This window comes from Magallana gigas, chromosome 7 (assembly GCF_963853765.1).
Source record: "Magallana gigas chromosome 7, xbMagGiga1.1, whole genome shotgun sequence".
Taxonomy (NCBI): domain Eukaryota; kingdom Metazoa; phylum Mollusca; class Bivalvia; order Ostreida; family Ostreidae; genus Magallana; species Magallana gigas.
In genome coordinates, this window is record NC_088859.1 from 16,156,415 (window position 1) to 16,169,826 (window position 13,412).

A 13,412-nucleotide genomic window follows, 5' to 3' on the forward strand; every position below is an offset into this window, starting at 1 on the left:
AAGGTGTAAGTTTAATTCCATATACAGATGATTCCTGTATCTCATTTTCATTTCTAAATTCTCCTTTACTACTTGACGGCCTGAAAGCATGATGCTTTAAAATTTATAACATTTTCCATTGATCCACTTGTTTGAAACAGCTTAAGATAAGGTTTAATCCTTCAAAAAAGGTGTAATGTCAAATTATTTGTAAATAATTTGCAAATCAGATAATTCTTCACATACATATATCAAATTGAAACAACCATTTGCCACTGGGAGATTACCTATAGCCGTTTAAACAAACGTATAATCACGCCCGAGACGAACTCTCTTATCTAAAGCTATAAGGAGGTCGCTCTCATTCTCTGACAATTTCGTGCCACAGAATAAACGCATACTAGCTCGAAAGATGGCAGGACACAACTCTAAGGTATTTGAGATTTGTTTTAAAGCATGTACAATTTGAAGGTTAAACACAAAAAATGCATGCAAATACTTCATTGTCAGTTTTTTAGTTCCTTTTCTTATTGCAGAAATTTGAGAATTTTAAAGTGACGGGATCTGTTGCTGCACCATTCACTCCCTTCCGCGATAATGGGTAAGCTGCTCAAAAGCTGCCTTTTTATGAAGGGAACTGTGTATACAACAATCTACTATCGTATATATGCAAAAGACCATTTCTGCATGTTAGAAGTCTTTGAGCATTAAAACTAAAGAAACAAAAAATCAAAGATCTTAATTAAATTATTAATATTTTTACTTTTGAAAGGCGATTTAGTTTTGTTTGCTTCTGTGCACAATTAAAACATTGGCTTTACATTTTGTCATTTGTAATTCTACATCTGTCTTTTTATAGCAACCAAATTTTTTTTTAGAACAGCTTGGTTTATCTAGAAGTATTGTTTTTGAATAAGAATATTCATTATGTTATTTAGAGAGATCAATTTTGAAAAATTTGGAGAATACGTCAACTACCTAAGAAATCATCACTTTCAATATGCATTTGGTGAGTACTGGAAAAATCCCATCAATTCAGGCTAAATCAAGCTTCTTATTTTTATATACTCGTTTAAAATTTTCCTTTTTAAATAAACTGTTCCAAAAGAAATTAAAATTGAAACTGAAAAGAAACACCCTTTAAGCACGTGTAAAAAGTGCTTCTAATGTTGATCCAGAAACAGTTATTTCTCTTAGTTACATACTTACATGAATTATATTGTTTTGGTTTTTTTTTTAATCAAAAAGTGAAGAAACTATGTAACTAGCACTTCTGTGACTAATGGATGAAAACTACAAAATCAAAAATAAAACCTTAGATATCTAATTAGACACAGTTTGAAATGAAAATTTTATTTCTAATTTGTTTTGGGGTGTATAAAATGGTTTACTTGTGAACTTTGAATGATTCACTAAAATTTGAATGTTAGAAGTCAAGTTACTAGCGAGATACGAAGGAAAAAAGTCGTTGAATTGTAAACAAAGCTCGAGTCTCATATTTGTTTAGAAGTAATGTAAAGTAAAGACATTACCTTTGCTTTGATAAATTATCTTGTGACAAATAAGATAAACAGATTCAATATGTTGATAAAAAAATTATTAACAACAAAAAGCAACGTTAAACTTTAACTTATACCAATACAGCACATTATATTCAAAACAATAACGTCTCAAGCTTTGTTTACAAAACAAGAAATTCCAACCTCTGTAACTCGCTTGTAACTCAATATTTACCTTTCATTTTGACAAAGCATTAAAAATATCCATATTGACCATTCTAGACATTTAAAATGAAAAAAAAATAGAAAATTTTGAGCTCAAATCGTCTCCAAGTCCATTTAATTAGGTAGCATATTTTACCATAATAAAGAATTATTGATATAAGAGGACTTATTCGATTGCATACCTTATACAATTTGATGTAATAATTATTCATCTTAAATTCAATCAGTTAATGGTACGTTAGCAGAGGGAATGTCAATGACCCTGGAAGAGAGAAAGAAGTCGGCAGAGGCATGGGTAAAGGCGTCCAATGGAAAGTGAGTGCACATGTCACCGTGTAAAAAGGACTTATTCCAGTGACATTGTTTTCTTTTAAATTGATTTTTCGTAGACGTTGATAATCAAACATTAGGATGTAACAATGGTTTAGATGATTGTTAAATTGCTTTTATTCATTTTAAATTTTGTAAGGATTAACTTAAATTTGTATACATGAATGTTAAGGTACATGAATTATACCTTAATTGTTGTTTGCAATCTATGGAGAGTTTGAATTTTCCTTAACGACTACATCAATCGTGTAGAAAAAATAACTTATGAGTGTTTATAAACTGTTTAAATCTTTAACGGCATGTGTATTTCTTCTGCTTACTACAATACAGCAACAAGATCTCCATTTGTGCTTTTTGTACATTTTCGAAACAAATCATTTTTAGACTAAAGATTATTCTTCATGTCGGAACTAGCAATATCCGAGATTCACAAGAACTTGTGAGTACGGTTATTATTAAAAAATGAACCAAATTTAATTTTTATTGACAATTGACTTCATTTTGTTGCATACATAAACACACACACATGAGCGCGCTGAATACCAGTACTGTTTTGTTGTGGTTTTGTTTAGGCAAGACACGCTAGTGCCATTGGAGTGGACGCTATAGCATCACTAAGTCCATCATTTTTCAAGCCTGCCAACGAGGGTATGTGATCCTGTACGTTAAATATCTCTGTAAACGTGTATTTATTAATAATTTCAAAAGCGTTTTTTTTTTTTGGTGTTTTAAACTAATGGTACATATGTTTAATTTGTTGAGACATCCTTGTTTCAATCTGCCAGTTTTGGTTAACCTTTTCTCTTCGGCAAAAAAATTGTGTCCCGAGTACAACTGTTTGAAAAGACATACACGTGGAATGACTATTTTCAAAACACTACAAGTTGTCTTTCCTAAAAACTTATAAAATCCACATACCGATAGTTTTTACATAGATAAAACAAATGCGAGTAATTTTATATTTTTGAATAGAAATGGTTGTTGAATGCATGTCAGAGATCGCAGGGGCAGCTCCAGACTTACCCTTCTTTTATTACTGCATCAACTTTGTTACGGGAATATACGGTATGGCGTTTATATTCTTTATTCATCAGACACCATAATGTTAATAATGTACCCATTAAAACCAAATGAAAAACCACTGTCTTTTTCAATCAGTCGATCCGTCCAAAGTTCTCAAGCGAGCAAGGGACAAGATTCCGAATTTAGTCGGTATTAAGCATTCTTCAAGAGAACTGAATAACGCACATAACTGTACCTTGGTTGATCCAAACCGATTCCAAGTTTTGATGGGAACAGACTCAGTAAGCATGCGTATAATGTCTCGATTTTAGGTACATACTGTATATATCAAGATTAATCAAACGTTTAAAGTCATTTTTAATTTATTTTTTTTAGCTCCTTCTCCTTCTCCAAATGAATGTTGCATATTCTTCTCTTGTAGCAATTTTTACCATATTTCACTTATGGTATTGACGTTCCGGTGACTGCACCTTACATGGGAACCTTATTCTATAAACTGAAAACTGCTTACGATTCCGGAGACACAAAATCAGCGCAAGCCATTCAAGTAACATTATAGTCTTATTTTATAACAAATAATAATAGACTAGATAGTATAGTAAATAAGATATAGAAAGTTGTATATTTAATGATCTTTTATTTTTTCTTTTCTCCTTTAGAATCGGATTTTGGAACTAAATAACATACGAGGAAAATACGGTATGTCCTATTTTCCTTTAAAATCTCACATATTGAGATTTGACCTATATGTTCCTTTATTGACTCTATTGGAAATAACCTTCATTATCTTCATACCAAACGATTTTCTGTACAATAATTTTCCTCTTTCTGAAACACAGGGGCTGGAATAGAAATAGCCAAGACCATGTTTGGTATAATTAGTGGAATGGATATAGGACCGGTACGGTTGCCAATCTCAAAAATAACAACCGAGACATACAACTCACTCAAGAAAGATCTGAATGAGTTTGGATCTGTGGAATAATTGTAGATATGATGAGACTTCTGGGTGATTTTGCTTTGATCCTTATTTACAATTGTTGAAGATTTTGTTTATTTCGTGGTATGGGTAACTAATGGAATTAAAAAAAGAAACAAGAAAATTATATCAATGGTTCCATGTAATGAAATAAACAAAAAAGGTATTTAATGATATAATATTTAATTCATAATACTCAAAGGAGGAAAGATATTAATTAACAAGAGTGCGAATAAATATTTCAAGGGAAATCAATGAGAGAGAGGGACAATGTAAATATTTCCCGGCCCTTAAATACAGGAAAGGCAAACTAATTGTATCAGACTTTTCTCTTAAATATTATGACTGTGTGTTCCTTTTGAATATTGGACAGTACATACGATAATAGTAGAACTAATGTCGGTAGTCCTAATTTCTTATTGTCAAATTTAGTTTAGACACTTGTCCAAACCTTAATAGTTGTATACAATATACTAGGACCACTTATCAGCTAAGCTATTTATATATATGTATAAGAGTACTTATGAAAATATGGTTTTTATATCATAACAAAGAAAAAATTACAACGTGGTGGTATTTATCAGCAATAATAAGACTTACCGGCGCAGAAAGAAGGTCACGGGACAGTTGTTACATAGATCAACAAAGATAGAACGAAAGACGAGGTCAAGATAACAAATCGTTTTGCATATTTTATATAATTTAACACCTCTAACGATTGTCCCGTTAAAACACCAAAATAACCAGTCGTAATAAATATATGATTGTATTTTAATAATTCACTTTTTAATGTTCATTCATAAGATATTGGAATAGTTAGGAACCTTTTACTGTAAATGAGATATAAGTATGTTCAACTAATTAAAGAACGCACGGAGCATTTAAACGTCTCACTGTAGATATTTCTTGCCTACACATGCCAAAAATATAGCTATCGAAACAACAAAGCTAGACTTATCCAAAACTGTACTTCGCGTAAAAATGAAACTAAAACCAAGTTGTTTTTTTTCTATCACCTTTGACCTTGACAAGACAGTTGTGTGATGTGAACTATTACAAGAAATAAAAGGTAAACGCTTTTGAAATTATGTGTGAATCATTTAAAGCAGGTATGAAAATTACACAACAATTAACATGATTTGTCATTTGTTTACTGCATGTATTACAAATACAATTACAGTCATATAACAATGTCCGTTACCCTGAATTGTTCTGTAACTCTTATATCCCGGAATTATTCGTCTTTTAGTGAATGTGGCTTTTGTGTTGGAAATTGTACATATATAATTCCAAGAGTGGTGGGTTTTAAAAAAAATAAATTACTGGAAAATCATTAATGGCTTTGACTTATTGGTATTTCAAAACATATATTCAAACTTATATTATATAACTTATAAAAAATATAGTGCATATGAGAAAATGTACAAAAGATGTACATTTAAGTGTGTCTTGTCTAAGACTTTTTATCTTGATAGAAATTAAAAAGACTTCACATCCAACGTTTTTCTAAAGAACATAGTCAGGGAATATAATATATTGAATAGAAATACTATTGAAAGTACATTATATGATATTCATAATAATCAAAGCAACAACGATCACATTTTAATGGTGCATCCTTTAAAATATCATTACATGTACATGTATTTGCGTAATATTTTAATTGATAAATTGATTTACTTTGATTTGCTACCTTGCAATCATGAATGCGATGCTGCTTCCGTTTCTCAGAAAAGGAATAAAATATGAGATATTCATTTACCTTGTAGTAACATTGAAATCATTGAAAAGAAACAATAAAGATTCTTGGTACCTTCCAATACTTTTCAACAATCTAACATAAGATGTTATCTAGAGCCATACGGAGGCAACTTGCGTTTTCTGACCATTTCCTGTCGCACTGTTATTACAGACAATCTCGGAAAATTTCAGGCAACAAGCTTAAGGTACCCCAAACATGTTATATAAAAGTACAGATTATGACGTTGTTTGTTTTCATATGCATCTTGCTAAGTATTTCACAGAAATTTTAGAATTTTAGGGTGACGGGTTGTGTTGCTGCCCCGTTTACTCCCTTTCGTGAGAATGGGTAAGTCATACGTTCAAATATTCTAATACTATATAACTAAATGATTTACACTGTTTTATGTCCAAAAGCATTTTTACATTTATGTTTAATTTACTGTTTGTTTGAATTATATAGAGATATCAATTTTGACAAATTCGGAGAAAGCGCCGATTACTTCAATAATAACCATATTCCGTACGCGTTCGGTGAGTATGAAATTCACTAACACTGACTCCAAAACATTGTATAGCAAATCCATAAAACACAAAAAGATATATTTAATGTGTTTTTTTTTATTTGTAATTGACTTCGTATTTGTCTTGACAGTACTTTTCTAATAAACAGAAATTTAGCATTTTACTACATAAAAAAATATATTTTAAAAAGTTAATTTTATTTAAATTTAAAATTTGGTAAGCTACATGTAATCTTACAAAAAGGTGAAACATGTTTGTCCATCGATATTTGAAGAAAATATAAACCAGTGCTTTGAAACTTTGGCGTAGAAGGGTTTTTTCTTTTCAATCAGTAAATGGGACCGTAGGAGAGGGAATGTCAATGACAGTGGACGAGAGGAAGGAGTCGGCAGAGGCATGGGTAAAGGCAGGAAAAGGAAAGTAAGTACGATGAAGATAGGGTATACATGTTCTGTTATATAAAGTATTACAAAAAACAACAATTAGCCCTTATTTAAAAATTCATATCTCTGTTTTAATTACTTCCAATGTATCTAGTGCAGTTATTTCAAATAGCTTTTGATTTTCACAGAGTGAAGATTATTCTCCATGTTGGAGCAAATAATATTCGAGATTCACAAGAATTAGTGAGTGGCAGTTCTAATTTTTTTTCTCAACATTTAGAATGTTTATCACATCATTTTACTGAGCTTAAATCAAACACTCTTTATTTCACATCCCCTCATCATAAGGCCCTTACTTTCCGATAAATTATCAGAAAAATCAATTAATCAGTTCAATCAATATCAGATGTGATTTTTTTATGAACATGGCAATTAAAGATTTGTTTTGAATTCGGTTACTCAGGCTAGACATGGCAGTTCCATTGGTGTAGACGCTATAGCATCTCTCTGTCCCTCTTTCTTCAAGCCTGCCAACGAGGGTCTGTAGTTATATATTGACATTTCTGAAAGTTATGAAATTCTGGGCCTATAAACCTTTTTGACTTTGTATAATTTTATTTTTTAAAAAAGCATCTTTTTTATTTTTTTCTCTCTTGCTATTTAATAAAAACATAATGTTGATGTTAATGACGTAGCCTCACTGCTCTTTTTGATAATAGAAATAGTGACTGAATGTATATCGGAGATCGCCGGTGCAGCTCCAGATTTACCCTTCTTCTATTATTCCATTGATTTTCTGACCGGAATTAATGGTAAGACAAACTTGTGGAATAAACAGTTGTTGTTCAAATAGAAGCATAGAAATTAATCACTGGTGATTACTGTAGTTTTATTTTATTTTTTTGCTATCAAATGAAGAGAATTGAAGATTTAAGTTTGATTATCAATGTTTGAAATGCACCCAGAAAGAATCCAATGTAAATAACATCATTGCGTTTTATTCAAGTGGATCCGTCTAAAATTCTACAAAGAGCGAAAGACAGGATTCCGAACTTAGTTGGAGTTAAGCATACTTCAAAGGAAGTGAGGAAAGTTTACAACAGTTCTTTGGTAGATTCAAGTCGTTTCCAAGTTTTAATGGGAACAGAGTCGGTAAGGATGAATTTTGGGAAAAAGGTTAATCATTATCCAAGTTTCTGAAATGTTGATTACTTTTAAATCATGCATTAATTTAAATATCAAATTATTATATATATTCTTGAAATCCTCTTTCATATCAGTGTTATTTTATAATTTTAATTTTTAGGAATTCTTACCCTATTTTTCTCTCGGCATTGAATTTCCGGTGACTCTTCCATACATGGGAACATTATTCTACAAATTGAAGACGGCTTATGATTCTGGGGACAAAAGCACAGCAATGAATATTCAAGTAACTTATGTTCATCGTACATATGAATAAAAACGTGAACAAATTAAAACAAAATACGTGTACGTCTTAAATAGAATTACCAGTACTGCATCATATGACGAACAATAATTTGTTATTGTGACAGTTGTTTTCTTTCCACCACAGGCTCGGATGTTTGAACTTGATGCAATTCTTGGAAAATATGGTATATATATATATATTTTTGTTTAAATACTTAAATCAAAGTCTAAAGTTTTATTTCTCCAGTTGACAAAATAAAATTCCGATCACTTTTTGTTACCAAATTGGTTGTTGGTTCCTCTTTGAAGGAAACCAATTGTGTTGTGTTTGGAAACTATTTTGAATTGTTTGAATTTTTAAATACAGGAGCTGGGATAGAAGTAGCAAAGGCTATGTTTGGTATCATCAGTGAGATTGATGTTGGACCAGTGAGATTGCCAATCCAAAAACTATCAAAGGATCAATACAGTGCATTGAACAACGATTTGATAGCGTTTGGGTCCGTGAATTGATTGTAGATACATGGATATAAACATATAGAAGTGAAGATCTTATGTTAACGCGTACAAGGACATGTGATATGTTTAGGATACCTAATAAAATGATATGACCTTTGAAATTGTAGTTGGAATGTATGCAATATGATTTTTTAATTCAATGGTTGTTAAAAAATGTTAACATTGATGAGAAAAAGTGACTAACCTTGAAACTGAATATTTGAAATAATCATGCATAAATCATGATGAAATTGAGAAATGTTTCTTTGTTGTTATTCCATTGCCATATACATGTAATACAAAAATATCAATAAAGTTTAGAAGGACCAACCAATATTTCTATCAATTATTGATGTGAAATTATATGTTTTCTAGAATCCAAAATTTAGACCGCTTTATTGTCAGTCTGTAATGCAATTAAAAAAAACATTACATTCTACTTTTGTCTTAAAACTTAATTAGCGATTTAAGAAAGTGAAATATATCTTTTATGTACACCTGTTGCATTTTTGCATACCCGGATATATGTCTCGGTGTCTTCAGTAAGAGAATGTGGCTATTGGTACTTTGCAAAACAGAACCAGTTAAGAGGTACCCAACGGAAAAACAAAATTTAACAAAAGAGACAGTATTTCAATTAAACCTATCGTATATGGAAGATTGTTTTTCAGTTTATTGTTTGAATGCACTGTGTATTAAAATTATATACTTCTCATTGCTCTTTTATTTATTACATGTTTCTTTCACGAAAGAACTTATTGTCACTGGTTGTTTTAAGATATTGGAATGACAATAGGATTTAAACCAAAGTCAGGTGTAACAACGTTGAAAAGTAGTTATCTTTCTTCTAAATAATTTTCTTATGATTCCGTTGCGTTCCGCAAAATACCAATACCCGTGTAAAAATTTGTATTTAACGGGACAGAACGGAATCTTTCAAACTGTTTTAAATATCAAAATACCATAAAAATTCCTCGCCATTTTTTTTCTATTGGGATAGATGAAGCAAACTAACAAACGATTTCAATTCAAACATTTTGCGTATGTGCTGATGGTTTCAGCGTTTGTGTGTTTGTTTTGTGTACAACGTCAACCTTTATTTAACTAATACTCCTAACATGTTATTTTCACAGGAGAACTTACTAGTATGTTAATCAAGCTTGCAGAAAAAAAACCATAAAACATAAAAACAATGTATATACATGTAATAAGTAAAATTTTATTATAAACCAACTCAATACCAGGCATCGTCTCGAGCCACGGATTTTGTGTCCATTCTATTTCCACAAAAATTGTGGCTTGAGACGATGATTACCAGGGGAAAAAAAATAAATATTCATTACTTACATTTATTCTGAATAATTTTCTTCTGATTCCTTTCCGCAAAATACCAATTCTCGTGTGGTATTGTGGTATTGTATCCCAACAATTTAGCGTAAAGAAAAATAATACAAGTCCGTAAATTCTTGGATAAAGTCGCATGTTACATAGCATTTAAACACACACTTATTTGTGACTGAAATGGCTCAGTGGTTAGAGCACCAGATACTTGTATAAGGTAGTCTTATAGAACTGGAATTTTTAGGTTGTGGGTTCGATATCACCAAACCTTATGGCAATAATTTTTTTTGTTATCATTCGTTAACATATTCAAACGTGAATAAAGTTAGAAATTGTGTTTTTGTAAACTTAATTTATAACATTTTCAAATGGATTTAATTGGGGAAAATAAAATTTTAAATTGTATTTCTTGACTTGACCAAACGGGCAGCTTTTTTTTATTTACCCATCTTCTTTTGAAAATAAAAAATGGGAAATTTGACGAGGTTTCAAATTAAATTTGCTGATTCAAATTTTTCAAATTGTAATTCTACATATAACTTTCCCCAGATAATTATATCATTGTTGCATTAAAAGGAAAGTAGGACCATGCCAACAAACTTTGACATTGTGAAGATGGCTATTATAAAAATATGAATACACGTATCAAATAATAATTTATTAATTAAAACATTGATTATTAAATCCATTTGTTTTAACTTTTGGACTGGTTTTATTTTCATTGTCATTTACTCATCCCTTTAGGCTCTCATAAAAACAAAATAAGATATCTAATTATAGATTTCTGGATAATTTAAAGCGAAAGCAAAATGCCCTTTACAGGAAATAATTATGTCGGTGGTAATGTATTTATTGCTTGTAAATTGCAGAAAACATGCAGAAAGATGATGCGATTCTGATTATGACACTGAAAAGTACCTTACTATTCACCTGACAGGTTGGTATAAGCTGTGAATTGCGTGGAATTTTAGTCAGTCGAAATAACGAAGGTCGATTTTTAAGTTGTCCAACCTCAAAGTATAATCTACAACTTCTTTTAGTCTTATTTTTATAATATTCTGAAATACTTGTTTCAAGAAGATTGAGAGGAGCCAATTAATATATTATATAATCAATTGTATGCATATTTCATCGGTATGCTATTTTTAGCTTATGTATTGTTTTAGCTCACCTGAGCTGAAAGCTCAAGTGAGCTTTTCTGATCACTTTTTTTCCGGCGTCTGTCTGTCTGTCCGCCCGTCTGTCTGTAAACTTTTTACATTTTCGACTTCTTCTCCTGAACCACTGGGCCAATTTCAACCAAACTTGGCACAAAGCATCATTGGGTAAAGGGGATTCAATTTTGTTAAAATAAAGAGGCACGCCTTATTTTAAGGGGAAATAATTAGGATTTATTGAAAATTTGGTAATATTTTTCAAAAATCTTCTTCTCAAAAACCGTTTGGCCAGAAAAGCTGAAACTTTTGTGGAAGCATCCTCAGATAGTGTAGATTCAAGTTTGTTCATATCATGGTCCCCGGGGTAAGGTGGGCCCACAATGTGGGGTCGAAGTTTTACATAGGAGTATATAGAGTTAATCTTTAAAAATTTACTTCTCAAAAACCATTAAGCCAGAAAAGCTGAAACTTGTGTGGAAGCATCCTCAGATAGTGTAGATTCAAGTTTGCTCAAATCATGGTTCCTGTGGGTGAAATGGGGCCACAATTTGGGGTCAAATTTTTACATAGGAATATAAAGAGAAATTTTATTTTAAATCTTCTACTCAGAACACGACTGGCCAGAAAAGCTGTAACTTGTGTGAAGTATCATCAGGTAGGGTAGATTCAAGTTTGGTCAAATTATGATCCCCGGGGGTAGGGTAGGGGCACAATGGTGAGCGGTTAAATCTTTACAAAGGAATACATTGAGAAAAAATTTTTCTATAAAAACATTTTCTTAGAAAAGGTGCAACATTAGTGAAAGCAACCTTAGATAGTGTAGATTCAAATTTGTCAAAATCATATTTTTCAGGAGTAGGATGGAGTCATGTGGGGTGGGAGGGGGGCCAATTTTACAAAAGAAAACAGTGTAAATTCACCAAATTTCAAATGTTATAATATATGGTTTAACCTACATGCAAGCATTTTGACATTTTTTTGATTCTTTAAAATTGTGTAGACTTTGGCCTCTGGACAATTCTTGGGCTTCACAAGTTTGATTTAGGTTTATATCCCATTTTATTTAGATCTTCTTGAGAACTGTAATGCTCAATATGTGAAATGACTATACTGTGACAAAAAGGGATCAATGATAAACAGAATATCCAGGAAAAAAATTGATTTTTTAATATACAGGATCTGTTAAACTACTTTTACTCCGGAAAGCTGATTTTATAATGCCTATTGTTGCTCAGGTGAGCGATGTGGCCCATGGGCCTCTTGAAGGATTTTCAGTTTATCTTTGTGTCTTTGTATATAGTTGAGAATTTGTTGCTTGCCATCACTTTCCATTACTTTTTGTTGATTTATTTTCATGTAGTAAGGAGACTGTGTGGTCTACAAATTAACTATCATATCTAATTTTTAAATTTTGAATACAATTTTCATAGCCATATACTATCATTTTGTAGAGAAAAAATCATACAATTTTAGCTTTAGCTTTTAAATAGTTTCTTATATCTTTATATAAAGCCCCCCTTTTAAACTATATTAATAAAGTTTTAAAATGGTCACGACCATCCAGCCCTCCTAAATACTCATATACCGCCATACCTTTAGTTGGATAACGGTCGAAATCGATAAATAGGAAAACTATTTTTCTAGGGCATGTTCCATCTTTCTATTACCCAGAGAAACTGACAAAAATTAAAAAGAATCATGTAATAGGCTGACTTTTATTATTAAATCACATTATTTTCAACGATATCATTTCGGTACACAACAGATGTAATGTAAAGTGACTTGTGACTTAGTTACATGTGTAGGTGACCTGTTTCTAATTTTTTTTGTCCGCAGTAAACCATTAAGCTTTTTGTTTATTTGAATATTTTTTACTATATTCTAAACTACCAGGGTTAACCTGGCAAACTTTGGATTGTGCATTTGGTAGAGGGAAGGAAGGGAACATAAATTGTGAGATTTTTAATCCTTATCGTCATGTTCCACAAAGCATACTTAAGACTAAGTTGTATCTTAGGAAAGAACTTTTTCCTTAGTTCATTACTTATCTGTTTCATTTATCCAATCTTATCTTATGAATTTCCTAAGTTATGTCTTAACTTTAAAGGGGCATGGTCACGATTTTGGTCAAATTTTATTTTTATGTTTTTATTATTTACAATGCTTTAGAAATGCATTTCTAATGATCGAATTAAATTTGAGAGTCATTCGTAGAGTTATAAGCAAGATACAGGGCTCACATTTCTTTGTCATGTAAACAAGTGCCCGGTTTTGTTTACATAGGTTCCATATAGCAGTAAAA

General features: G+C 31.2%; 2 protein-coding genes across 2 annotated transcripts; both read left to right on the plus strand.

The window, feature by feature from the left end:
* Window positions 1-5,372, plus strand: LOC105326247 (N-acetylneuraminate lyase). The gene is made up of 11 exons (XM_011426151.4): window positions 1-412; window positions 516-580; window positions 918-988; window positions 1,931-2,018; window positions 2,418-2,472; window positions 2,606-2,681; window positions 3,006-3,098; window positions 3,192-3,337; window positions 3,478-3,603; window positions 3,716-3,755; window positions 3,896-5,372. The coding sequence occupies exons 1-11, from the start codon at window positions 392-394 to the stop codon at window positions 4,039-4,041; spliced, it is 927 nt and encodes a 308-aa protein (XP_011424453.3). The 5' UTR covers window positions 1-391; the 3' UTR covers window positions 4,042-5,372.
* Window positions 4,983-8,933, plus strand: LOC105326248 (N-acetylneuraminate lyase). Its single transcript, XM_034457642.2, has 12 exons — window positions 4,983-5,104; window positions 5,805-5,981; window positions 6,069-6,124; window positions 6,239-6,309; window positions 6,633-6,720; window positions 6,872-6,926; window positions 7,147-7,222; window positions 7,403-7,495; window positions 7,690-7,835; window positions 7,990-8,115; window positions 8,260-8,299; window positions 8,482-8,933. The coding sequence occupies exons 2-12, from the start codon at window positions 5,880-5,882 to the stop codon at window positions 8,625-8,627; spliced, it is 999 nt and encodes a 332-aa protein (XP_034313533.2). The 5' UTR covers window positions 4,983-5,104; window positions 5,805-5,879; the 3' UTR covers window positions 8,628-8,933.
* The last annotated feature ends 4,479 nt before the right edge of the window (window positions 8,934-13,412 follow it).